This window comes from Leucopleurus acutus (assembly GCF_964270905.1).
Source record: "Leucopleurus acutus genome assembly, chromosome: 20".
NCBI lineage: Eukaryota > Metazoa > Chordata > Mammalia > Artiodactyla > Delphinidae > Leucopleurus > Leucopleurus acutus.
Genome location: NC_139162.1, coordinates 57,426,778 through 57,453,783, shown reverse-complemented (window position 1 = coordinate 57,453,783; position 27,006 = coordinate 57,426,778). Strand labels below are relative to the sequence as shown.

At 45.0% G+C, this 27,006-nt stretch overlaps 1 protein-coding gene across 2 annotated transcripts in view; it reads right to left on the bottom strand.

The window, feature by feature from the left end:
• The window catches only part of LOC309976657 (uncharacterized protein), a 34,705-nt gene extending 8,399 nt beyond the window's left edge, over positions 1-26,306 (bottom strand). Inside the window, exons 1-4 of one of the 2 annotated variants that reach the window (XM_082862377.1) lie at positions 25,908-26,306; positions 24,143-24,269; positions 8,828-8,923; positions 444-587 (exon numbers count right to left, since the gene is read on the bottom strand). In XM_082862377.1, coding sequence (XP_082718503.1) covers positions 444-587; positions 8,828-8,923; positions 24,143-24,269; positions 25,908-26,129 — 589 coding nt within the window. In that variant the 5' untranslated portion in view covers positions 26,130-26,306. The remainder of the gene's footprint in view (positions 1-443; positions 588-8,827; positions 8,924-24,142; positions 24,270-25,907) is intronic. The other variant, XM_082862378.1, reaches the window with a different exon arrangement.
• Positions 26,307-27,006: the final 700 nt, after the last annotated feature.

Here is a 27,006-nt window from a genome sequence, read left to right as displayed (position 1 = left end):
ACAAAAAAAAACCCACTAGGAAAAGGCATCTAATGCAGCCCTGATAAAGGACAGGAAGTGTATAATGCCAATTCAACTATCTCCAAAGAGAAGTATGGTCCTTGCCCCAGCTCTAAGGAAGTAACCTGTAAACTGGGTATCTCCAGAGAGACAGGCATGTCTTTGTTGTTCATGGTGAGTCCCTAGGGATGTACATGATACTTTACGACAACAGATGACTCACTATGGGCCCCTAGATAGTTTATGCTGAAGAGATGACATTAGGTCTGGGTAAGGTCTGGGCACAGCAGAAAGACCAAACGTGTAATTAGAAAGCTGGGGCTTTGAACCATGAGTTATCAGCTGGATCTCTGGAAAGGGAAGAAGGGTGGAGACTGAGTCCCATGTACCATGACTCAATCAATCATGCTTCTGTAATGAAAACTCAACAAAAATCTGGATACCGAGGCTCTGGTGAGTTTCCTGGGTTGGCAACACTCCGTGCACATACTGCCAGATATCGATTCCAGGAGGTAACGAGACGCCGAAGACACGGAAGCTTCGTGTCTGGAACACCTCCGGCCCCTCTTCTACTCTGCATCTTTTGCCTGTAACAAACACGATTTGTGAGCATAACAGGTTTTAGGGAGTTTTGTGAGTCTCCTAGCAAATCACTGAACCTGAGGGTGGACTGGGAAACCCCTCGACTTGCAGATGGTTCACAACACCTGGGCAGACTTGGCAGTCCTGGAGTTCTGTATTTCTAACCTTGAGTTTGGCTAACTGTGTGCAGGAAGAGACCAGGGGAGTCCTACTGGCACCACTGGAGTTGCCACAGAGAGGAGGTGGGAAGGACACTATAGCCTTAGGACACAGAATGTACAAAGGCCCCCCAGGCCATGAGGATGGTATTGACAAGAATCCAGGGAAACTGATTCCCATGGTTTTGACTTGGGTTACAGTGAGGACTCCCAGGACAGGGCTCATAAGGCAGGAGGTGAGCAGGACTGGGATGGACACATTGGGTCTGTTATGCCCGAACAGTCTGGTGAAAAGACTAGAAAAATACACATGATCTAGATGGAGAAAATATTAATAGTTTACTTGAAAACATTAAAAAGGAGCTATACCAATGAAGAATTTAACGTGGGGGAGGTGAAATTGGAGAAAGATGGTCAAAAGGTACAAAATTCCAGTTTTAAGATACACAAGTCCTAGGGATGCAGTGTACAACTCAATAACTGTAGCTAACACTGCTGTATGCTATAAAGAAGCACTGTTAAGAGAGTAATCCTAAGAGTCCTCATCACAAGGAGAAATTTTTTTTTCCTTTTCTCTTTACTTTTTTTCCTATCTATATGGGTGTCAGCTGAACCTACTGTGGTAATCATTTCACAATATATGTAAATCAAACCATCAGGCTGTATGACTTAAAACTTATACAGAGGACTTCCCTGGTGGCACAGTGGTTAAGAACCCACCTGCCAATGCAAGGGACATGGGTTCGATCCCTGGTCCGGGAAAATCCCACATGCTGTGGAACAACTAAGCCCGTGCGCCACAACTACTGAGCCCGTTTGCCACAACTACTGAAGCCTGCGCGCCTAGAGCCCATGCTCTGCAACGAGAAGCCACCGCAATGAGAAGCCCGCACACTGCAACAAAGAGTAGCCCCAACTCGCCACAACTAGAGAAAGCCCGCACGCAGCAACGAAGACCCAACACAGCCAAAAAAATAAAATAAATAAAAATAAATAAATAAGACAAGCCTCTTAGATAGCCTCATCCACCAGAGGGCAGACAGCAGAAGCAAGAACTACAATCCTGCAGCCTGTGGAACAAAAACCATATTCACAGAAAGACACACAAGATGAAAAGGCGGAGGGCTATGTACCAGATGAAGGAACACGATAAAACCCCAGAAAAACAACAAAATGAAGTGGAGATAGGCAACCTTCCAGAAAAAGAATTCAGAATACTGATAGTGAAGATGATCCAGGACCTTGAAAAAAGAATGGAGGCAAAGATCGAAAAGGTGCAAGAAATGTTTAACAAAGACCTAGAAGAATTAAAGAACAAACAAACAGAGATGAACAATACAATAACTGAAATGAAAAATACACTAGAAGGAATCAACAGCAGGATAACTGAGGCAGAAGAACGGATAAGTGACCTGGAAGACAGAATGGTGGAATTCACTGCTGCAGAACAGAAGAAAAAAAAAAGAATGAAAAGAGATGAAGACAGCCTAAGAGACCTCTGGGACAACATTAAATGCAACAACATTTGCATTATAGGGGTCCCAGAAGGAGACGAGAGAGAGAAAGGACCAGAGAAAATATTTGAAGAGATTATAGTTGAAAACTTCCCTAACATGGGAAAGGAAATAGCCACCCAAGTCCAGGAAGCGCAGAGAGCCCCATACAGGATAAACCCAAGGAGAAACACATCAAGACACATAGCAATCAAACTGTCAAAAATTAAAGACAAAGAAAAATTATTGAAAGCAGCAAGGGAAAAACGACAAATAACATACAAGGGAACTCCCATAAGGTTAACAGCTGACTTCTCAGCAGAAACTCTACAAGCCAGAAGGGAGTGGAATGATATACTTAAAGTGATAAAAGGGAAGAACCTACAACCAAGATTACTCTACCTGGCAAAGATCTCATTCAGATTCAATGGAGAAATCAAAAGCTTTACAGACAAGCAAAAGCTAAGAGAATTCAGCACCACCAAACCGGCTCTACAACAAATGCTAAAGGAACTTCTCTAAGTGGGAAACACAAAAGAAAAGGACCTACAAAAACAAACAATTAAGAAAATGGTCATAGGAACATACATATTGAAAATTACCTTAAACGTGAATGGATTAAATGCTCCAACCAAAAGACACAGGCTTGCTGAATGGATACAAAAACAAGACCTGTATATATGCTGTCTACAAGAGACTCACTTCAGACCTAGGGACACATACAGAGTGAAAGTGAGGAGATGGAAAAAGATATTCCATGCAAATGGAAATCAAAAGACAGCTAGAGGGGGAAGGGTGAGCTGTGACAGGGCGAGAGAGAGTCATGGGCATATACACACTAACAAACGTAGTAAGGTAGATGGCTGGTGGGAAACGGCCACATGGCACAGGGATATTGGCTCGGTGCTTTGTGACGGCCTGGAGGGGTGGGATAGGGAGGGTGGGAGGGAGGGAGACGCAAGAGGGAAGACATATGGGAACATATGTTTATGTATGACTGATTCGCTTTGTTGTGGGGCAGAAACTAACACACAATTGTAAAGCAATTATACCCCAATAAAGATGTTAAAAAAAAAAAAGACAGCTAGAGTAGCAATACTCATATCAGATAAAATAGGCTTTAAAATAAATGTTAGAAGAGACAAGGAAGGACACTACATAATGAACAAGGGATCAATCCAAGAAAAAAATATAACAATTATAAATACATATGCACCCAACATAGGAGCACCTTAATACATAAGGCATCTGCTAACAGCTATAAAAGAGGAAATCAACAGTAACACAGTAATAGTGTGGGACTTTAACACCTCACTTACACCAATGGACAGATCATCCAAATAGAAAATTAATAAGGAAACACAAGCTTTAAATGACACAATAGACCAGATAGATTTGATATTTATAGGACATTCCATCCAAAAATAGCAGATTACACTTTCTTCTCAAGTGCACATGGAACATTCTCCAGGATAGATCACATCTTGGGTCACAAATCAAGCCTTGGTAAATTTAAGAAAACTGAAATCATATCAAGCATCTTTTCTGACCACAATGCTATGAGATTAGAAATCAGTTACAGAGAAAAAAACGTAAAAAACACAAACATATGGAAGCTAAACAGTACGTTACTAAATAACCAAGAGATCACTGAAGAAATCAAAGAGGAAATCAAAAAATACCTAGAGACAAATGACAATGAAAACACGAAGATCCAAAACCTATGCGATGCAGCAAAAGCAGTTCTAAGAAGGAGGTTTATAGCAATACAATACAAGCCTTCCTCAAGAAACAAGAAAAATCTCAAACAATCTAACCTTACACCTAAAGGAACTAGAGAAAGAAGAACAAACAACCCCCCCCAAAAAAAAGTTTGCAGAAGGAAAGAAATCATAAAGATCAGAGCAGAAATAAATGAAACAAAAACAAAGAAAACATTAGCAAAGATCAATGAAACTAAAAGCTGGTTCTTTGAGAAGATAAACAAAATTGATAAACCATTAGCCAGACTCATCAAAAAGAGGGAAAGGACTCAAATCAATAAAATTAGAAATGAAAAAGGATAAGTTACAACAAACACCGTAGAAATGCAAAGCATCCTAAGAGACTGCCTACAAGCAACTGTATGCCAATAAAATGGACAACCTGGAAGAAATGGACAAACTCCTAGAAAGGTACAACCTTCCAAGACTGAACCAGGAAGAAACAGAAAATATGAACAGACCAATCACAAGTAATGAAATCGAAACTGTGATTAAAAATCTTCCAACAAACAAAAGTCCAGGACCACATGGCTTCACAGGTGAATTCTATCAGTTAGAGAAGAGCTAACACCTATCCTTCTCAAACTCTTCCAAAAAATTGCAGAGGAAGGAACACTCCCAAACTCATTCTATGAGGCCACCATCACCCTGATACCAAAACCAGACAAAGATACCACAAAAAAAAAAGAAAATTACAGACCAATATCACTGATGAAATAGATGCAAAAATCCTCAACAAAATACTAGCAAACAGAGACTCTGGGATGGCTCACACCAAGGAGTACTTCCCTAAACTTCTGCTGTCAGTGTCCTTGTCCCCACGGTGAGCCACAGCCTCTCCCTGCCTCTGCAGGAGTCCCTCCAACACTAGAAGGATGGACCCCAACCTCCAAATTTGATTCATATGTTGAACCTGAAGACAGTTCACACACCAAGAGAATCTGACAGAACGTCATCACATGAGGGACTCCTGGTGAAATCAGTTTGTGGAAACAGACTAAATTTTCCGTATTGGATCAAGGATGGCAACACGTTATAAGAGCTGAACAAGGAAAGAAGACATGAGAGGAGGCTACAAAAGACAGACACTACTGGGATCACAATGAATCTGAGGTCACAAAACTCTACCCCATGCTGCTTCTGGGCCTTGGAGCTCCATGTTATTCTTCCAGCACACTACCTTCCATTTGTGATGAAGAATGCTACCCATCAGTATAAAGAAAAAAGGAGATGAGGGAACCGCATGGCCACCTAATGATGGTGGTCCTGAACCGAACATGCATCTCTCTGAAGTATGCCTGTTATCCCACCAATAAAAGAAGCCAGCATGACAGAAGTGGAAGCAAAAGAGATGTGAAAGTACAACCTTCAGAAATTATCTTGGGGAGAGAATTAACATTGAACACAGTAACTATAATTATGACGCACTGCAAAGTTTGACACTAGTAACCACCTAAACTTATCTCCCTCTCTTGATTTCTGCTCTTCCCCCAGCTCTTTAGTATTCTCTGTGTACTTCTTTTTTCATCTCCTTCAAGGTTTTACTAAGGGAACTTATAAATTGTCTCATTCCACCTCAAAAACAAAACACTAGCAAACAGAATCCAACAACACATTAAAAGGATCATAAAAAAATTAATTTAAAAAAGTAAAAAAACCCCAAAAAACTGTATTCCTATCTCACACTATACTCAAATTCTACCTCAGACCAAAAAGAGTTAAATATGTCAAGTGCCAAGCTTAGAACATCTTAGAATAAAACAAGAATATCTTTTTGATATTGGGGATAGAGCAGCATCTATAACTGATAAAAGTATCAAGAATGTACAAAAAAAATCCCTACAAACAAAAGGGAAACAAGGTAACAGAAACACAGGCATTTTCCATGAAATGACATTTCAAAGAAGTTGTTTCTCAGTATCCACAGCAGATTAACTGGTTCCAGAAACCCCCTGCTCAATACTAAAATCTGCAGATGCTCAAGTCCTTTATATAAAATGGTGGAGTATTTGCATATAACCTACACACATCCTCCTGTGTACCTTAAATCATCTCTAGATTGCTTATAATATCTAATACAATGTAAATGCTATATATTGATAAATAGTTGCCAGCACAAGGCAAATTCAAATTTTTTTTTTTTTAAATTTTTTTGGCTGCATTGGGCCTTTGTTGCTGCATGTGGGCTTTCTCTAGGTACGGCGTGCAGGCTTCTCATTGCGGTGGCTTCTCTTGTTGCAGAGCACAGGCTCTAGGTGCACGGGCTTCAGTAGTTGTGGCACGTGGGCTCAGCAGTTGTGGCTCACAGACTCTAGAGCGCAGGCTCAGTAGTTGTGGCACACGGGCTCAGCTGCTCGGTGGCATGGGGGATCTTCCCGGACCAGGGCTCGAACCCACGTCCCCTACAGTGGCAGGCAGATTCTTAACCACTGTGTCACCAGGGAAGCCCCAAATTCAAGTTTTGTTTTTTTGAACTTTCTGGTATTTTCTCTTCCCCCCAATGTTTTCAATCTGCGCTCAGTTGAATCTGCAGAGGCAGAACCTGCGGATACGAGGGGACAATTGTACAAATGGGCCTATAATCACATGATAAGGTGCTAAAGGTTGTGAATGAGGGAAATGCAAAGCAAGCTCACCTAAGATATAATTTTGTGTCAGTCTGTTAAGCAAAAATTGAGGAGCCTTACAGCATCAAGGACTGAACAGGACATAACTGGTGGAATCTGGAGAATTATAAATAGGTACATCCCTTTTAGAAAACATTATCACCTAAACTTGAAAATTTGCATAACCTATAATCCAACAATTTTACTCCGAGAAATAACAAAAGACAAGCCTAACCGTGTGCAAGATGACCAATATATATGAATGTTCTTGGCAGCACTGTTTGTGAGGGTGAAAAAATGTAAAAAATTAAATGCCTCAGAGAGTGGATGAATACAATATGAAACAGGAGCATTTTTTATTTGCTTCAAGTGTAAGAAACACGGGCACATTTTACCTTGAGCAGAGCAAGAATGAAATTGCTGAACAAGCAGAAAGTAAGTGAAGAAATAATTTCCCTAAAAGGTGTACTCTAGACTATGGTTCAACAACTGGCCATGGCCTGGGCCAAGACCTCTTCCACTAGGTGAAAGGAAAACTATAGACTGAGAGTCTATATGAGTCTATATGACTGAGAGTCTGAATGAGTGTGGAAGGGTAGAAGACCAAGCAAGACAAGGGGATAGATTTTTAACATGAAAACTTGCTGACACATGAGAGGTCACAGGCTGAGACACCTGTCCTGGGGAAGTGGTCACTGTGAGGATGGCCGGATGTAGGGGCCGATGGAGGTGGAGGGGTGAGGATACAGTCTCTGGGGCTGTATCCAGTCTCTAATCTGCTTGGATGGCAGGACCATGCACTCTAACTCGGGAGGGGAAGGAGTGAGCATCGTGACGGGTTCCTTGCCAGGCATGCTGACTGGGTGCCTCTGAGATATTCAGGTGGAGAAGGGCAGAGAGCAGAGGGCAGAGGCTCGGAACTGCCCCTCTGAGGGGCTGTCGACAGGCTGCACACAGGAACTGCCCCTGAGGGGCTGTCGACGGGCTGCACACAGACACTCACAGGCTGGTGGGGCCGCCCGAGGGACTAGGAGGGAAAGAGCACGACTCTGCATGGGCCCCATCACCACACATGGCGGCCCCAGTGCCCTCAGCAGCCCAGATGTGGGGCACAGCAGGACAAATGTCACCGTCAGGTTTTACCAAACAGGAGGAGTAGGGAGACATGCAACAAGGGAAGGCTTCTTGAGTGTCTGGACGGACAGGGTGGGAAAGGGGAGGCAGACGAGAGCTGGAGAGGAGCTGGGAGAGGAAGGAAGGCCCTTTTCGTCAGAGGTCAGAGGGAAACGTGAGATGCATTACTCATTACAATACAGGGACATGAATGACACCAACGGCTTACTTCCCACGAGCCACTGACTGCGGCGCAGACGCTGTGCTAAGCGGTTTTATGCTTTAACGCGTTATGTGACCACGTCCCCAACAACCCGGGGACGGAGCAACTATCAGGAACAGACTGAGCGCAGCAGACCACACTCGCCAAACCATCTGCTCCTCCACTTGGACACATGGCTCAGCCCCATCTCCCAGCCCCGTCCCCCGAGTGTGGCCAAGCGCCTAGTGCCTATCAATGGAAGCGGGGGGCTGGTGTTTGTGCGAGTCTTCCTTGCCCTCTCACTCTCCTCTGCCTGCTGCAGGAGGTAAGGACAACCTTCAAGCCACATGCTGACGGCAGAGTGGACCCAGGTTCCTGAACAGCTGTGTGATGCACAGTCACACGGACCGGGTGTGCCTCAGAAAAAGTGCTTCCAGGGACATCCCTGGTGGACCAGTGGTTAAGACTCCGAGCTTCCACTGCAGGGGTCACAGGTTCGACCCCTGGTAGGGGAACTAAGATCCTGCACGCTGCGAGGCATGGCAAAAGAAAGAAAGAAATACAAAAAAAGAACAAGTGCTTCCATATGCTGAGCACCAAGATGCTGGAGTCTGTCTGACATGGCAGCTAAGATTTAACTTAGTCAAACTTATATATACAAAAACACAAGGAGATCCCGAAGTTCACTAGGGCCACAGAGCTGGTGATCGGTGAAGCCCAGGCAGCTGGAGCCCAAGACACATCTCAGCTCATGCACCTCTATCCTCCAGGAGGACAGAGGGACCTGGGGTCAAAGGGCTCCGTGGCCTCCAGACCACCACAGAGGCCCGAACAAGATGCCTCCCCTAGGAACCAGGGCCAGCGACCTCCCCTTGCAGGGTCTCCCAGCTGCCCAAATCTTGGCTCCTACCTGGACAGGTGCTTCGGGAGAGGTCTTTCTTCACAGTCCACAGCTTCTGCCCCTGCTCCAGCTGGAAGATCAGCTCAAGTCTGGGAACAGGACACCCTGTTCATGGAGAAAGGAAGAAGACACTAGGATTTCTGTGAAAACAAAGAAAACCCCTCGATCTAGTGTGGGACTTCAGGATGTGGACAAGTCCTCAGAATGAAGCTGATTCCACCCACAGAAATCCTGACCTAGAACCTAGAAACCAAGGTCAAAAACACCAATGTTGCAGCTTCCTTGGTGGCGCAGTGGTTAAAAATCCACCTGCCAATGCAGGAGACACATGTTCAAGCCCTGGTCCGGGAAGATCCCACATGCCACGGAGCAACTAAGCCCCTGTGCCACAACTACTGAGCCTGCGAGCCACAACTACTGAGCCCGTGTGCTGCAACTACTGAAGCCCAAACGCCTAGAACCCGCGCTCCCAACAAGAGAAGCGCACAATGAGAAGCCTGGACACCAGAACGAAGAATAGCCCCCGCTCACCGCAACCAGAGAAAAGCCCGCATGCAACAACGAAGACCCAATGAAGCCAAAAAAAAAAAAAAAAACACCACCAATGTTGGGATCCAAAGACTTTAGACTGCAGTGCTGGTTGTGTAGACAACACCTATTCCCTTTGACCTCCACTGAACAGAGTTCCAACTCTATTCAGCTGCAGCCAAGAGACACAGAGAATATGACCGCCTCCTTCCGGAAGGTGTTTACTAATTAACCCAAGTGAATTTCAACCACCTGTGCATTAAAATCTCCTGAGATGTCTGGTTCACATCCAACTGAAACCAAATAGGGACTTCCCTGGTGGCACAGTGGTTAAAGAATCCGCCTGCCAATGCAGGGGACACAGGCTCAAGCCCTGGTCTGGGAAGATCCCACATGCCACGGAGAAACTAAGCCCGTGCACCACAATTACTGAGCCCGTGTGCCACAACTACTGAAGCCCACGCACCTAGAGCCCATGCTCCGCAACAAGAGAAGCCACCACAGTGAGAAGCCTGCACACCACAACTAAGATTAGCCCCCACTCGCTGCAACTAAAAAAAAGTCTGTGAGTAACAACGACCCAATGCAGCCAAAAATAAATAAATTTATTAAAAAAAAAAAAAAGAGAGCAAGAAACCAAATCTCTGCAGATGAGGCCTGGATACCTACAGATTTAAAGAAACCACCCCAGATTCTGGCATCAAGGGAGGGCTGAAAACTCTGGTTTCCACCAACTTGCAGGTGACCTACACCAGCCCTCTGGAGGAGAGAGCTCTAGTCCAGGATGGCTGAGTGAGGGGACCGGCCAGTGCTGTAGTCCTGCAGCAGCCTGGGTCGCCTGTGAGGGAACCTGCCCGAGGCCCTAGACCAGGAAGAAGCAGACAACTGGGCTGGCACCCACCAACCCGGTAGCCAGCCCCACCTCTGAGCTTCCTACTGGTGAGATAATAAATTTCCTCCAGGGTGAAGACTGAGACGGTCTGTCACATACAGCCAAACACAGATGCAGGGGAAAGACACACAGACTCGGCAGGAAGTCGACGGCAGAGGTGCCAGGACTCGCCGACAGCTTCTCTGTCACGTCCAGGGTTCATCAGTCATCACTTAGCAATGTGCTCTCCTGTGTGCTCCGTGCTCAGCACGGGGCTCAGCGACAGCGACCAAGACCTCCCTTCAGCTATCAGGAGTCACGTTCCCTAGGACCTCAGGGCCTTTGCACATGCTGGCCCTTCCCCCTGGAAGGCTGTTCTCTACCCACCTTGCTTCTTCCAGCTACTTCTCTTTGGGTCTCAGCTCAAGTGTCACTCCCTGAGAAGAGTCTGCTCAACAGTGGCTGAGTGCACATGCTTAACCAATCCACCACGTCACTATGAACTTTTAACCTTAATAATAATTGAAAAGTTAACATTTATAGGGTGTTACCATATCCCAGGGACTGTACCAAGCAATTTAAATGCATTATGTTGTTTAAAATGGATGAAATAATTTAAAGAACTCACATATTTAAAATAATGACTCTTTTCAGTCAAAGTAAAGTATGTCTCCATTGAGCTAAGTCTTTTTTTAGATACCCAGCAAAATTCTGAAGAGCGCTCCTCCTGTCTAGGTCCGCAAGGGCTGTGAGTCCCTAGCTGCCACCTGATCTGGGAAGAGACAGAGCACTTAGTCTGTCTCGCCATTATCAACACACCAAGTTTCTGGGCTGGTGACCCCGGGGCAACCAGGTAACTGGCTACTGCCTAACGCCGAGAGCTGGAGAGGAGCTCCATAGACGGTTGGGATTCAAGTGTGATCGGTAGACGGTTGGGATTCAAGTGTGATCAACTGAGCCAACAACACTGAAGTCCGTGGGGGGCTGCTCAACTGAGCTGCCCACCACCCTATGAGAGACTGATGGCACTGCCTGCCCTCTGAGGGCACACCTGGCCAGAGTCCAGGCACTGGTCCCTGGAGCAAAACAGGGATGCGAGTGGCATAGGGCACCCCCCTCACACATGCCATGGCACAGAAGAGGCTTAGACTGCTTCACAGGCAAACCTTGCCATAGCTGCTTGCCTTACTGTTGTTGCAGTTTGCCCCAACCACGTAGCAGATAAGAGATCCCATCTCTGCAGACTGCTAGTTCAACGTATAATGGGGGGAGAGAAACAAAGGAATAAGGAATATTGTTTTTGCTGCCCTTTGAGACACCTGAGGATGTTTCTCAACCTACTCCAGATTGTGTAAGCCCGGCCAGTGTGTCCGGCACTCGTGAGTGCTGCTGCAGACCAGCACGTGGAGAGCTCTTCCTCAACACCAAACTGTCACCCCGTCAGGACACTGCCACCACCACTGCTGTCCTGAGGCATGAGCCCCAGCCCCTCCCTAGAAAGGCAGGCTGCCACTCACAGTGGTTGCCACTTGGGACTGCTAAGAGCCTACCAGGTAAATACCCAAATAAAAGAAAGAAAAATGGTGGTGGTGGGGGCAGAAAGGTGACCACCCCACCCCCCAAAAAAGATTTTGTTTGGAGGCAGAAAAAAAAGGAGTGGGGAGGAAGGGGCTCGTTATGCTGTGGACCAGGGCCATCCAGGGGAGAGGCTGCATCTTGGAGGCCCCAGGCCCCTCCGCCCTTTCCTCTCCTCAGCAGGAGACAAACTAAAACTAAAAACCAGGGTTTTAAATGGCTGAAAAGCTCAAAAGGAAGAAAGAAGGGAAGGGGGCACATTATTAACCTTACATATCAAGCAAACGCCAGGTCTAGCAAACATAATACTGGTTCTAGACTACTTATTGATTTATAAGCAGTAACAACAATAAAAAACCTTAGATAACAGAGAGAGAGAATAAAAATTTAAATAACATACAACATATAACTAAGTTAGAACTCTGTCTATACTGACCCAATTGGAAATCCAAAATTTATATACTAAAATTTATATAATTATCATATAATAACTACATATGGTATAACAAAATTTATATATTAAAAAAATTTTATCACCAAAACAAAACAGAGCACTGATTGGTTTGTCTGACTCCACAACACAGATTTTAAATTATCTTTAGAATTTGCTAAAATGCACCAACTGACAAAACTTCATGAATTTAATACTGGGGCTCAAATCATAGTTATACCTGGGGATCCCACTAAAATGAAACACTCTACTCCACCACTGTAAAAAGTACCTAAATATTAAAGAGAAAAAATAGGTATATCTCACTTTGACTGTAGTTTTACCTGAATTTCCTATAGCCCTAGTACCCACTGTCCTAAAGTATCCCATATTGGGCATAGATGCTCTGACACAATACACAATTAAAATAATTTTTTGGCACTTACAAATTAATTGGCTTGATAAAATGGGACCCTACAGACCCGAGTTAAAATAATAATTCAGCCCAATGTAAGTTGAAAAGGGGCCTTTGGGGAATAAAACTTTTATATAAGACCTAATTAATCAAGGGGTGGTGATCCCCACTGCTTCTCCACGTTGACAGCCCAGCTGTGCGTGTTCTTAAACCTAAAAAAACACAGGGCACCTCGCTGTGAGTTACTGCAATCTTAATGCAGTGGTCCCATCTGTTAGGGTTCCTGTTACTGACTGAATTGTGTCTCCCTAAACTGCATGTGTTAAACCCTAATCCCCAGTGTGATCCTATATGGACTTAGGGCCTTTAAGGAGGTAGTTAAGGTTAAATGAGGTCATGGGGTGGGGCCCTGATCTGGTAGGACCCATATACTTTTAAGAGGAAGAGAAGGCCTCTCCAAGCCAGATGAAAAGTCAGGTAAGGACACAGCAAGAAGGTGGCCAGCAAGAGATCCTTATCAGCAACTGAACTGGGACTTCCAGCCTCCAGAACTGTGCAAAAATAAAGCTGCTGTTTAACCACACAGTAATGGCAGCCTGAGCTGACTAACAAGATCCACACACCCAATACCCAGTATTATTAGAACCCGGTAATTACTCTTCAATTACAGATCTGGCTAACGTGTTCTGCTGGTGTGTATTTTGACAGCCTCTCAACCTCGGTTTGCCTTCGCTCTGAAGGCAAATAGGACTCCTTCCCAGGCTGCCCCATGGGGCGGCTCAACAGCTCTGCCAACACCCACACCCTCTGCAGCCAAGACCTCAGCTGCACCCACCCACCTCTCTCCAGGAGCACAGGCGATGTTACATCAATGACAGCCTCGTCTAAGGAGATTCATTTGACACGCTTGTGACAGTGAGTCCAAAACCTTTTAATCCTTTGGGGACTAGTTTTAGATAAAAAATACTATTTAGTATTACTTTGGGTCTGGTGGCCACAAATTCCTCATTTATTTATTTACTCTCCCTGATGCTGATACTTGCAAATCAGCCCAACTTAAATGGAACTCCCTCCAACAAAAGCTCTAAAATCTGCTCAAAATACTGTTAAATAGCCAGTCCCATCAGTGTCCTCAGAGACTCCTTCACCAAAGAGGCTTTGACAACCTCTTCTCACACCTCCTCGAGTTTCTGAATCACCTACCAGGGCCACAGATGCCCAAGGGCTTCTGATGTAACAGACTGTCCCCTCAGCCTGGTACTATATGCTACTAAAACAACAACTAACTATACACAAGGCTCTCCGGATAATGAAGGCTGTTGCAGACCCCAAGCCACTGACCGCCACACCCAGCTGCCCATCAAGCTTTGGATCATGGCAACAGCACATCACAAGTTCAGCACAGCTCCTGAGGCCCCAGGACAGGATGGAACCCAACTTGGGCCCTCTGACATATTCCTCTTGTAGGACAAGGTGGGTCCTTGCCAGATGCTGTGGTGCTGGAGGAGGGCACCTCTCCCCACAGCCCTTGGCTACCTGGGGAGCACCTTGGGATTAAGTGAGTGAACAGTTGTGGGAGTTTGTGGATCTCTTACATCCACAGCACATGATGGAGCTCAGCAGATTGATGCTGCTTTCTATCCTGTAGCCAGAATGTCCAAATAAAAAATGGGATCTAAGAAACATTTCTTGGTCTATTCAGGGGGTCATCTTAGTACTAGATGCCCTGATCAACAAACGGCCTCCTCTTCACATTCATTATAAACTGTTGGGCCATTGCTTAAAAACTGCCTCCTTCAGGGTAAAGAAACTCTCGTCTCACCAACACCCCAAAAGTAAGTAAGTCAAAATCACATGTCCTTACATTTATAAAGGCCACAACGATAGGCCTTGCCAGGAAGCTCCTACTCCCTTTGGAATTACAGACATTACTGACAATAACCAAGATACACATTTCACTTCTCAAATTACACAATGCTGGGCTCTGGAGAGAGGTAGTCAATAGAGCTTCATGGCCCCAATAGGCCCCAAATAGCTGGTTTAACTGAAAAACATAACAATTTCCTTAAACAGCTCCTTTTCAAACTCCAGTCTGACAAACAAACCCCTCATTGGGCCTCTATCTCACCCCTTAGCCTTAATTCAAGGCTCCTTGAATCACATACCTTTAAAAATGTCCCACTGCCCTTTCCTACTCTGGAAGGGAATGTGCCTCACCTCTATGTACACAAAGACTCGTTCTACAGGAGGCCATTCACACTGTCTCCCCTGCAGTTACACACAGAGCTTCCCATCATCCCATGAGGCTGGAGACCAGAAGGAGGGAGCACACGCTCCCAGCACCCATTAGCCACGGACTGCCCCACAGGCCAGGCAGCTGGTCACCTGATATGGAATCCATTTGCCCTGAACTTCAAAACAAAACAAAACAAACAAACCAAACCTTGAAGAACAGCCATATGGCATTCTGGTAACTGTTGCTCTTACTATAACTGGTCTGGGTACTTTCACTGGTTTATAAGTCAGAGGCCTGAACCCTCTGAGGAAGCCACTGTTTCAACCAAACACGGCAAATACTGAGGCCCACATCAAGTCAAGTGTGTACGTACCCACTTGCAAAGGATACCCTGCCCCACGTCCCAGACCAAGACCTCACTGATGAAGATGACTTCAGCTGGGGACACGAAAACCTTCACCCCAGCAGATACCCATGGACTTCCTCTCCTAAGACAGAAATCAGACCTGGGACCTTTTTGCTTTCTTCTATTAGGGATTCTATCATGTTCCTGAGCTGCTGTCTGTGACCCTGGTATATGCCTCAATCTGCCAAAAGGGAAATCTCCAATTTATAGCTGGTTGGTCAGGACAGGTTGTGAGGACTTGTGACTGACATCTGAAGTGGGTGGGTGGGAGGTGGAGGGGCTGTCTATGGGACTGAATCCTTAATAACCTGTGGAGTCTGTGCTAACTCCAGGTAGTTAGGGTCAGAATTGCCTGGTATGGAAAACCCAGAAGTGTTATGAGAAGAAAGGATTTTGTTGGTTTGTTTTTTAATTAATTAATTAATTAATTAGTGGCTGCATTGGGTCTTCATTGCACATGGGCTTTCTCTAGTTGCAGCGAGTGGGGGGCTACTCTCCGTGGCGGTGCGCGGGCTTCTCATTGCAGTGGCTTCTCTTGTTACAGAGCATGGGCGCTAGGCACGCACGTTACAGTAGCTGTGGCACATGGGCTCAGTAGTTGTGGCTCGCGGGCTCTAGAGCACAGGCTCAGTAGTCGTGGTGCACGGGCTTAGCTGGTCCTCAGCATGTGGGATCTTCCCGGACCAGGCTCGAACCTGTGTTTCCTGCATTGGCAGGCAGGTTCTTAACCACTGCACCACCAGGAAGTCCCATGTTTGTTTATTTTTTACAAATACCACACTAACATGCACACACAAAGCCATATTTTTAGCACACCTTATAACTCCTGAAAGATTCTCTTAAACACTCCCCAAATTACATATCGATTTTCTTGGCTAATGCTACATAAATGGGAAACTTAGTTATGAGCCTGCCTGCAAGGACTTCCTATATCTCTACTTATATTCTTCTTTTTCATTCTCAAAATGGTTTTCTATACTCTACAAGACAACTTATGCCATACCTTCTAAAACTCTCCACTATTATCCCCCAAAGTTTCCTTAATATGATGTGAAATATCAGAGCACACCTTTCATGTGCAAACCAAACAATCCAAAACTACACCCTTGCCCACCTCTTTAAACCTCGCACACCAGGCCACTATTCCTCCTGCCTTAACTCAAGCAGATCCAGGTTCCAGACAATTAGGGATACCCCTAGTGCCCCAAAGCCTGTTGGAATTATTCAAATCTCACAGATACTAATTAATACAGTGGGGACCCTGTGACAATTTCAATGAGTGGAGCATGAATAGTGCCTGAACAGTCCTGACACCTGGTCAGGGCTCAGGGTACCTGCACAGTGACAGTTATCAATTGCTTATTAAAAGTGACCCACTTAATAAATGTTTTCTTAGGTTTCTTCAAAAAGGGAATCCCGCATTACTCTGATAAATGGGAAACCCAGGGTCACTTCCGTTGATGGCAGGTCACCATGAAAAAAATGCAGAAGTGAAATCAAAACAGTGTTCTTAAGTTCCAGAGAGCTCAGCTGCCTGCTGCTCAGGGCTCCTGGCCTAAGGCTACTGCCTCTGTTGACAAGGGGAAAATAGCAACAGTTGCAGGCGTAGGGAGTGTGGGGAAGGCAGAGAAGCTATGTTAGGAGGGAGCACTAAACCCAGACTTCCCGTCAAACACAGTCAGGAGGCAGGAAGAGAAGAAATGATGGAATGGTTACATCAGGCTGTATCGCAATGCCAGCTGAACAAGTGTCCCTGCACTCTCAGAAACAGGGTTTCTCAAGCTGACATGATAATTTAGGTCAAGATAATTCTTTGTTGGAAAGGTGGGGAGGAGCCCATCCTGCGAATTATAAGGATGGTATAGGATCCACGTGCAGATTGTAATAACCAAAACTATCTCCAGATGTTGCTGAGTTTCCTCTGGGGAGCAACATCATCTCTGGTTGAGAACCACTTTTATGGTTATAAATAGAATGATGAGAGAAAGTGAGAGGGATGGGTGGACACTCCATGAAGTCTGGTGGTCAGAACACAGCTGGTGAGGAGGTGGCAACTGGGCTGAGAAGGGGCAGCCATGTCAAAAGCCAAAATGGAGACGGCAGACAGCAGAAGCAAGAAGAAATACAATTCTGCACCCTGTGGAAGGAAAACCACATTCACAGAAAGATAAAATGAAAAAGCAGAGACAGGACTTTGTACCAGATGAAGGAAGAAGATAAAACCCCAGAAAAATAACTAAATGAAGTGGAGATAGGCAATCTTCCAGAAAAAGAATTCAGAATAATGACAGTGAAGATGATGCAGGACCTCGGAAAAAGAATGGAGGCAAAGTTCGAAAAGATGCAAGAAATATTTAACAAAGACCCAGAAGAATTAAAGAACAAACAAACAGATGAACAATAAAATAACTAAAATACAGAATACACTAGAAGGAGTCAATAGCAGAATAACTGAGGCAGGAGAATGGATAAGTGACCTGGAAGACAGAATGGTGGAATTCACTGCTGCGGAACAGAAGAAAGAAAAAAGATGAAAGGAAATGACGACAGCTTAAGAGACCTCTGGGACAACATTAAATGCAACAACATTCATATTATAGGGGTCCCAGAAGGAGAAGAGAGGGAAAAAGGACCCGAGAAAATATTTGAAGAGATTATAGTTGAAACCTTCCCCTAACCTAGGAAAGGAAATAGCCACCCAAGTCCAAGAAGTGCAGAGAGTCCCAGGCAGGATAAACCCAAGGAGAAAAACGCCAAGACCCATAGTAATCAAACTGACAAAAATTAAAGACAAAGAAAAATTATTGAAAGCAACAAAAGAAAAACAACAAATAACATACAAGGGAACTCCCATAAGGTTAACAGCTGACTTCTCAGCAGAAACTCTACAAGCCAAAGGGAGTGGCATAATATATTTAAAGTGATAAAAGAGAAGAATCTACAACCAAGGTTACTTTACCTGGCAAGGATCTCATTCAGATTCCAAGGAGAAATCAAAAGCTTTACAGACAAGCAAAAGCTAGGAGAATTCAGCACCACCAAACCAGCTATACAACAAATACTAAAGGAACTTCGCTCAGTGGGAAACACAAGAGAAGAAAAGGACCTACAAAAACAAACCCATAACAATTAAGAAAATGGTAACAGGAACATACACATCAATAATTACCTTAAATGTGAATGGGTTAAATGCTCCAACCAAAAGACAGAGGCTCACTGAATGGATACAAAAACAAGACCCATATATATGCTGTCTATGAGACCCACTTCAGACCTAGGGACACATAAGACTGAAGAGGGGATGGAAAAAGATATTACAAGCAAATGGAAATGAAAAGACAGCTGGAGTAGCAATACTCATATCAAATAAAATAGATTTTAAAATAAAGAACGTTTCAAGAGAAAAGGAAGGACACTACATAATGACCAAGAAATCAATCCAAGAAGGAGATGTAACAATTATAAATATATACGCACCCAACGTAGGAGCACCTCAATACGTAAGAGCACCTCAATACGTAAGGCAAATGCTAACAGCTATAAAAGAGGAATTAGACAGTAACACAATAATAGTGGGGCCTTTAACACCTCATTTACACCAACGGACAGACCACCCAAACAGAAAATAAGGAAACACAAGCTTTAAATGACACAGTAGACCAGACAGATTTAATTGATATTCATAGGACATTCCATCCCAAAACAGCAGATTACTTTCTTCTCAAGTGCACACGGAACATTCTCCAGGATAGATCACATCTTGGGTGACAAATCAAGCCTCAGTAAATTCAAGAAAATTTAAATCATATCAAGCATCTTTTCCGACCACAACGCTATGAGATTTTCAATTACAGGGGAAAAAACGTAAAAAAAAAAAAAAAACATGGAGGCTAAACAACACGTTACTAAATAACCAAGAGATCACTGAAGAAATTGAAGAAGAACTCAAAAAATACCTAGAGACAAATTACAACGAAAACACGACAATCCAAAACCTATGGGATGCAGCAAAAGCAGTTCTAAGAGAGAAGTTTATAGCAATACAAGCCTACCTCAGGAACAAGAAAAATTTCAAACAATCTAAACTTCACCTAAAGGAACTAGAGAATAAAGAACAAAACCCAAAGTTAGTAGAAGGAAAGAAATCATAAAGATCAGAGCAGAAAAAAATGAAAAAGAAAACAATAGCAAAGATCAATAAAACTAAAAGCTGGTTCTTTGAGAAGATAAACAAAATTGATAAACCATTAGCCAGACTCATCAAGAAAAAGAGGGAGAGGACTCAAATCAATAAAACTAGAAATGAAAAAGAAGTTACAACAGACACCACAGAAATACAAAGCATCCTAAGAGACTACCAACAAGCAACTGTATGCCAATAAAATGGACAACCTGGAAGAAATGGACAAACTCTTAGAAAGGTATAACCTTCCAAGACTGAACCAGGAAGAAATAGAAAATATGAACAGACCAATCACAGTAATGAAATTGAAACTGTGATTAAAAATCTTCCAACAAACAAAAGTCCAGGACCACATGGCTTCACAGGTAAATTCTATCAAACATTTAGAGAAGAGCTAACACCCATCCTTCTCAAACTCTTCCAAAAAATTGCAGAGGAAGGAACACTCCCAAACTCATTCTATGAGGCCACCATCACCCTGATACCAAAACCAGACAAAGATACCACAAAAAAAGAAAATTACAGACCAATATCACTGATGAATATAGATGTAAAAATCCTCAACAAAATACTAGCAAACAGAATCTAACAATACATTAAAAGGATCATACACCATGATCAAGTGGGATTTATCCCAGGGATGCAAGGATTCTTCAACATATGCAAAACAATCAATGTGATACACCATGTTAACAAGTTGAAGATTAAAAACCATATGATCATCTCAATAGATGCAGAAAAAGCTTCTGACAAAATTCAACATCCATTTATGATAAAAGCTCTCCAGAAGTGGGTATAGAGGGAACCTACCTCAATAAAATCCATATACAACAAACAGCAAACATCATTCTCAACAGTGAAAAACTGAAAGCATTTCCTCTAAGATCAGGAACAAGACAAGGATGTCCACTCTCGCCACTACTATTCAATATAATTTTGGAAGTCCTAGCCACGGCAATCAGAGAAGAAAAACAAAAGGAATACAACTTGGAAAAGAAGAAGTAAAACTGTCACTGTCTGCAGATGACATGATACTATACATAGAGAATCCTAAAGATGCCACCAGAAAACTACTAGAGCCCATCAATGAATTTGGTAAAGTTGCAGGATACAAAATTAATGCACAGAAATCTCTTGCATTCCTATACATTAATGATGAAAAATCTGAAAGAGAAATTAAGGAAACACTCCCATTTACCACTGCAACAAAAAGAATAAAATACCTAGGAATAAACCTACCTAGGGAGACAAAAGACCTGTATGCAGAAAACTATAAGACACTGATGAAGGAAATTAAAGATTACACAAACAGATGGAGAGATACACCATGTTCTTGGATTGGAAAAATCAATATTGTGAAAATGACTATACTACCCAAAGCAATCCACAGATTAAATGCAATCCCTATCAAATTACCAATGGCATTTTTTACAGAACTAGAACAAAAAAATCTTAAAATTTGTATGGAGACACAAAAGACCCTGAATAGCCAAAGCAGTCTTGAGGGAAAAAAAACGGAGCTGGAGGAATCAGACTCCAGACTATACTGGACCTCAGACTATACTACAAAGTTACAGTGATCAAGACAATATGGTACTGGTACAAAAACAGAACAATAGATCAATGCAACAGGATAGAAAGGCCCAGAGATAAACCCACCTATGGTCAACTAATCTATGACAAAGGAGGCAAGGATATACAATGGAGAAAAGACAGTGTCTTCAGTAAGTGGTGCTGGGAAAACTGGACAGCTACATGTAGAAGAATGAAACTAGAACACTCCCTAACACCACACACAAAAATAAACTCAAAATGGATTAGAGACCTAAATGTAAGACTGGACACTATAAAACTCTTAGAGGAAAACATAGGAAGAACATTCTTTGACATAAATCACAACAAGATCTTTTTTGATCCACCTTCTAGAGTAATGGAAATAAAAACAAAAATAAACAAATGGGACCTAATGAAACTTAAAAGCTTTTGCAAAGCAAAGGCAACTACAAACAGACGAAAAGACAACCCTCAGAATGGGAGAAAATACTTGCAAACAAATCAATGGACAAAGGATTAATCTCCAAAATATATAAACAGTTCAAGCAGCTCAATATTAAAAAAACAAACAACACAATCAAAAAATGGGCAGAAGACCTAAACAGACATTTCTCCAAAGAAGACGTACAGATGGCCAAGAAGCACATGAAAAGCTACTCAACATCACTAATTATTAGAGAAATGCAAGTCAAAACTACAAGGAGGTATCACCTCATACCAGTTAGAATGCTCATCATAAGAAAATCTACAAACAAGTGCTGGAGAGGCTGTGGAGAAAAGGGAACCCTCTTGCACTGTTGGTGGGAATGTAAATTGATACAGCCACTATGGAGAACGGTACGGAGGTTCCTTAAAAAACTAAAAACAGAACTACCATATGACCCAGCAATCCCACTACTGGGCATATACCCAGAGAAAACCATAATTCAGAAAGACACATGCACCCCAATGTTCACTGCAGCACTATTTACAATAGCCAGGTCATGGAAGCAACCTAAATGCCCATCGACAGACTGATGGATAAAGAAGATGTGGTACATATATACAATGGAATACTACTCAGCCATAAAAAGGAACGAAATTGGGTCATTTGCAGAGACACGGAGGGATCTAGAGACTGTCATACTGAGTGAAGTAAGTCAGAAAGAGAAAAACAAATATCGTATATTAACGTATACATGTGGAACCTAGAAAAATGGTACAGATGAACCAGTTTGCAAGGCAGAAACTGAGACACAGGTGTAGAGAACAAACGTATGGACACCAAGGGGGGAAAGCGGCGGGGGGGGGGGGCGGGGGCAGGGGCGTTGGTGGTGGTGTGATGAATTGGGAGATTGAGATTGACGTATATACATTAATATGTATAAAATGGATAACTAATAAGAACCTGCTGTGTAAAAAATATATATAGAATTAAATTTTAAAGTTCAGAAAAAAAGGGCTTCCCTGGTGGCACAGTGGTTGGGAGTCTGCCTGCCGATGCAGGGGACGCAGGTTCGTACCCTGGTCCAGGAGGATCCCATGTGCCGCGGAGCAGCTGGGCCCGTAAGCCATGGCCGCTGAGCCTGCACATCGGGAGCCTGTGCTCCGCAACGGGAAAGACCACAACAGTGAGAAGCCCGCGTACCGCAAAAAAAAAAAAAAATCAGAAAAAAGAAAAGAAAAGAAGAGCCAAAATGCCCAAGCACACTCACCAGGCACAGAGAACAGCAAGTGGAGAGGCCCAAGGCAAGTATGTTAAGTCTGTGCACAGGAAACAGCAAGACGCTGGCATGACCAGAGCAGACTGAACTCAGGGAAAAGTGTGAGGAGGTGAGTGAAGGGTCAGCAGGGTCAGATAATGGGCCTTCTTATTTTTAAAATTTTGTTATAAAATATCTAAATATGTCAAACGTTTCCTAATTTTGTGTAACCTCTTCTCATTAACACAGAATACAATCCCAATTCTCTAAAAACAGGCATGTCTTACCCTATGCCCTGGATTTACAGCTCTCCTTTCCCTCAAACTGAGAGGTCTAAAGTGATTATCCTCAGGCTGCTGTTTCTCCACCTTGGCTCTCTTGGCTGTGTGGGCTGGATCAACCTTTGTTGAATGGGGCTGTCTTGTCCATCCTCAGGTACTAAGCAGCATCTCTGGACTTCTAACCTGCTAGATGCCGGGACCACCCACACCCCAGGTGTGACAGTCAAATGTGGCTGCAGACTGCCAAATGTCACCTGGGGATAAAACCGCCAAGTACTGAGAAGCACTACTCTCTCAGCTTCTCTCTCTTGGACTAGCAGAGGATCTTGGCCAGGACTCAGGGAACAAGAGACAATCATGAAGGCACAGGAGAACAGAAAAGCCCCATAACCGAGATCCTGTGGTTTAGAACAGTACCTGTTGGCACTGAAGGCAAAAACCTCCCAAGGCCCCACCTGCCTCACCCTCTTCCTGGAGACCATCCCATCACTCACAGCCCTGTGGACTGGGTTGCAGGGGATACATGAGCCAACCAGTCCCACCCAGTCAGCTCCCTGTCTGGAATGTGAAACAAGAACCTCAGACTGAGGCCAGTCTGTGCTGGGCACTGGGGTAGAGGCTCAGGGAAGTATGGGCTCAGGTGGCTACTACTGCCTCAGGGACAACCCCCTAGAGCCCAGCAGTAGAAAAAGAAAAAAGAAACAATGTTAAGTATGCAAAGAAGTAAAAACAAGGCATCTGGGGGCCACAGAGAGCAGGGACTGGGGTGGCCACTCCTGCCACAAACTTGCTGAGACACAAAAGCCATTCTGAAAAAACAGACATGAGCAAAGCTAAAGGGAGAAGTCAGGACAAGAGATCCAGAAGCTGGCATACTCCTGGTAGTTCCCAGTCCTTATTTCAGTCCCATGTGGCCCAACTGGAAATTCTGCCTTTGGGTTCTGAAGAACACCCCCATTTCCTTCCACCACCTTTTAGGAGCCAAAGGGGAACTGTTTCTTGCTCAAAGAAACACAGAGATAGCAGGCAAGAAAAGATGAATCTCAAAAATGACTGAAGCTGTAGGGGAGAGGGTAAGCTTCTTGATCAGCCGGGCATGGAGCCAGAGCATGTCTGACAAAGAGATAGCAGGTCCTCTGCATGGCAGAGCGGCAAGGCCTTACCCAGAGACACCAAGAGCCTGCAGTTTTCCAGCATCACCTCCTGGTACAGGGTCCTCTGAGCCGGGTCCAGCTGCCTCCACTCTTCCTGGGTAAAAGTCACGGCCACATCATCGAAAGTCACAGACACCTGTCAAATAGAGGTAGTAGTGCTGACCCTGGGGCTGTTGGATGGGATCAGAGCTTGTTTCTGGAAGGCTGTTAAAGGTGCAGAGAGATCAAGACCCTAACCACTTAGCACCTCCTGAGGGCCAAGCTCTAGGCTGGGCTGAAGTGGAAGTGGACAATGTTTTGGACATAATACAGTAGTGTAAGAAAGAAAGTCACACAAGACAATAGAAAGTCACACAAAACAATGGAAAGTCACACAAGACAATGGAAGTGATGTGTGGGCTGTCAGATGCAAACAGGAGAGGCTGTAGGACCTCAGAGGAATGAATAAATAATGATAATAACAGTATCAATAATGGTAACAACAACAGTACCTGAGCCTCCCTGGTCCTGCTAGCTGCCTGCCCCATGGTGAGGGCTTCACTTCCTGGTTAAAGTGACTAAAAGTCCCCAGTTCTTTCTTCACTCTCTTGTTAACATCCAAACTCTTGAACCCAACACTTAACAGCTGTGTTACCTCGGAGACATCACTTCATCTCTCTGAGCCTTGGTTTCTGGATCAATACAACAATAGTTCCCACTTCACTAATATCAGTTGTGAGATTTAGACAGAAATTATTCAATGTTCGGTGTGCTTGGGGATTTTCATTAATTGTCCCACAGCCCCTGAGGTAAACATCTCCATGCCAGCCGATGACCCGAGACTAAGGGAGCTCCACCAAATCCACCAAGAGTCTTGTGTCTTACAAACGAGGAGCAAGATTTTAACACAGTTAACCCTGATACACGGTCTAATAAAGTAACCCGACACGCTTCCATCATCAAAATGAATACCTAATGACGAAGTTGTGAAGCATTTACACCAATTTTTGCTGTTAAGTCCATTTCATCACGCCTGAAAATATTCCTGTGAACATGCACAGAGAAACACAGCCTTCATCATTGACCTCCCTGGTGAGACCCCTGAAGGGGTGGAACTACCTGGGTAATGGCAGGGCCCGGACCAGCTTCCCACACCCTCCTGAGTCTCCGAGACTCCGGGGAGGTTCCACAATGAACCATTAGCCGCTTCCTTCCTGAACCCTGACAGCACTTAGCCCTACGCCAGGAATACTTCAGGACCAGAGAGCACAAATGTCTAAAGATAACACTGGCTTTGGCCATGAGACTGGCCACAACGTCTGACCTGGCTGAAGGTGAGTGGAACATTCGACAACAGACTACAGGACCTCGCCCTCCCAAGACACGTCTTAACATCTAGGAGGCACCATGGCAACCTCACAGGCCCTCATGGGCCTTGTCAAACAACCAATATACCTTGGCTTTGTCCATGCGCTTATCTCTCCCTCCATTTCCCAAGGCCACCGGTTGGAGAAAGGCGGGGGCGGGGTGGGGGCAAGGTACATCCCTGAAGCACATGGCGGAGTTCGGGATTTACTATGATGGAAACCCCTGAAGGATACATCACTCATTTTTCCACAACTTACTGAGCATGTGTCAGAGACCCAACAGCTTTTAGGACCAAGGATAAATTAAGTAGCAAAGCAGCTCCACACGCCAGAGCACACGACCGCGAAGACAAACCCAGGGGATGCCTCCCTTCCGGAACCGTCTCCGCCCTCGGAGAGAAGCAGCTTCGCAACCAGCGTCCACTCACCTGTGTCTTGTGGGTCGGCGCCGCCGCCATGATGGGGCCCTGCGTTCCAGCTACGCTGGGAGAGGCGAGCACCGGGCGGCCTGTTGCTCCTCGCCTCCGCCCCGCCTTGGCCGGGCGACCTCGGCTGACAGCCGCTCTCCGAGAAAAAGGCGCACCAGACCTGGCGCCGCCCTCGGGAACTGCGGGGACGAAGGGCGGGTGCTGAAGGCCCGGAGAGGCCATGGCCCGGCGGGCGACCAGTGCACACGCCCGTTTAGGGAGTCACGGCCCGTTCCAAGGCACGAAAGGAAGTCCCATCCCCCTTTCCTGCTGAGTCCCCACAAAATGCCCTAGTAGCCACGCAGGCCAGCTCTCGGCACCTAAAAGCCAGCCAGAAGCGAAAGGCTGAGGCAAATGGCGTCCTCTGAGAGAAACCGGAAGTCCCGCCCACGTACGTGCGCCGCAGGAAACGCCTCTACGACTGGCCGTCATTGGCCAGCGACCTCCTCAGACGCACAATGCACACCTCTGGGTAATGTAGTCTCCCCTAGATTCGCAGAAGTGAGGAGCGCCTTAACTGGGGGGAGGGAGTGGGGCGGAGGGAGGGGGAGGGAGTGGGGCGGAGGGAGGGGTAAGGGGAGGGTCTTCCTCCACCTAAGAGCCACAGGAGGAGCTGAGCGCCGGCCCAGACCTGTTTCTTAACGGTGGGTTCAAGTGGAGAGGACTAGGCAGTGAGGGCGAGAGCGTCCATGCTGTGCCTCAGGGAAACTGAGGCTTGGAATGCTGGGACAGTCGCCCAGGGCGGTGCAAAGGGTGTAGGGCTGTGACTAAGCTCGCAGCCCGCATAGTGATTTTCCCCCCTTCCCCTCCTTACGCCTTCCCAGATCCTCTTCTTTTTTTTAGGTCCCCAAACAGGGACCCAACCGGGATCCACAGAAGTGAAAGCACGGAGTCCTAACCACTGGACTGCCAGGGAATCCCCAAGAGCCTCTTCTTGAAACCTAGCAGGGCCCTGTGGAGCCTCCTCCCACCCCTACCCCCCAAGCCTCTCTGCGTCCCCTACTTCTTGTCTGTGGAAAAAGCTTTAGCGGACTAGGCCTCCCTCAGTTCCAAAGAGTGG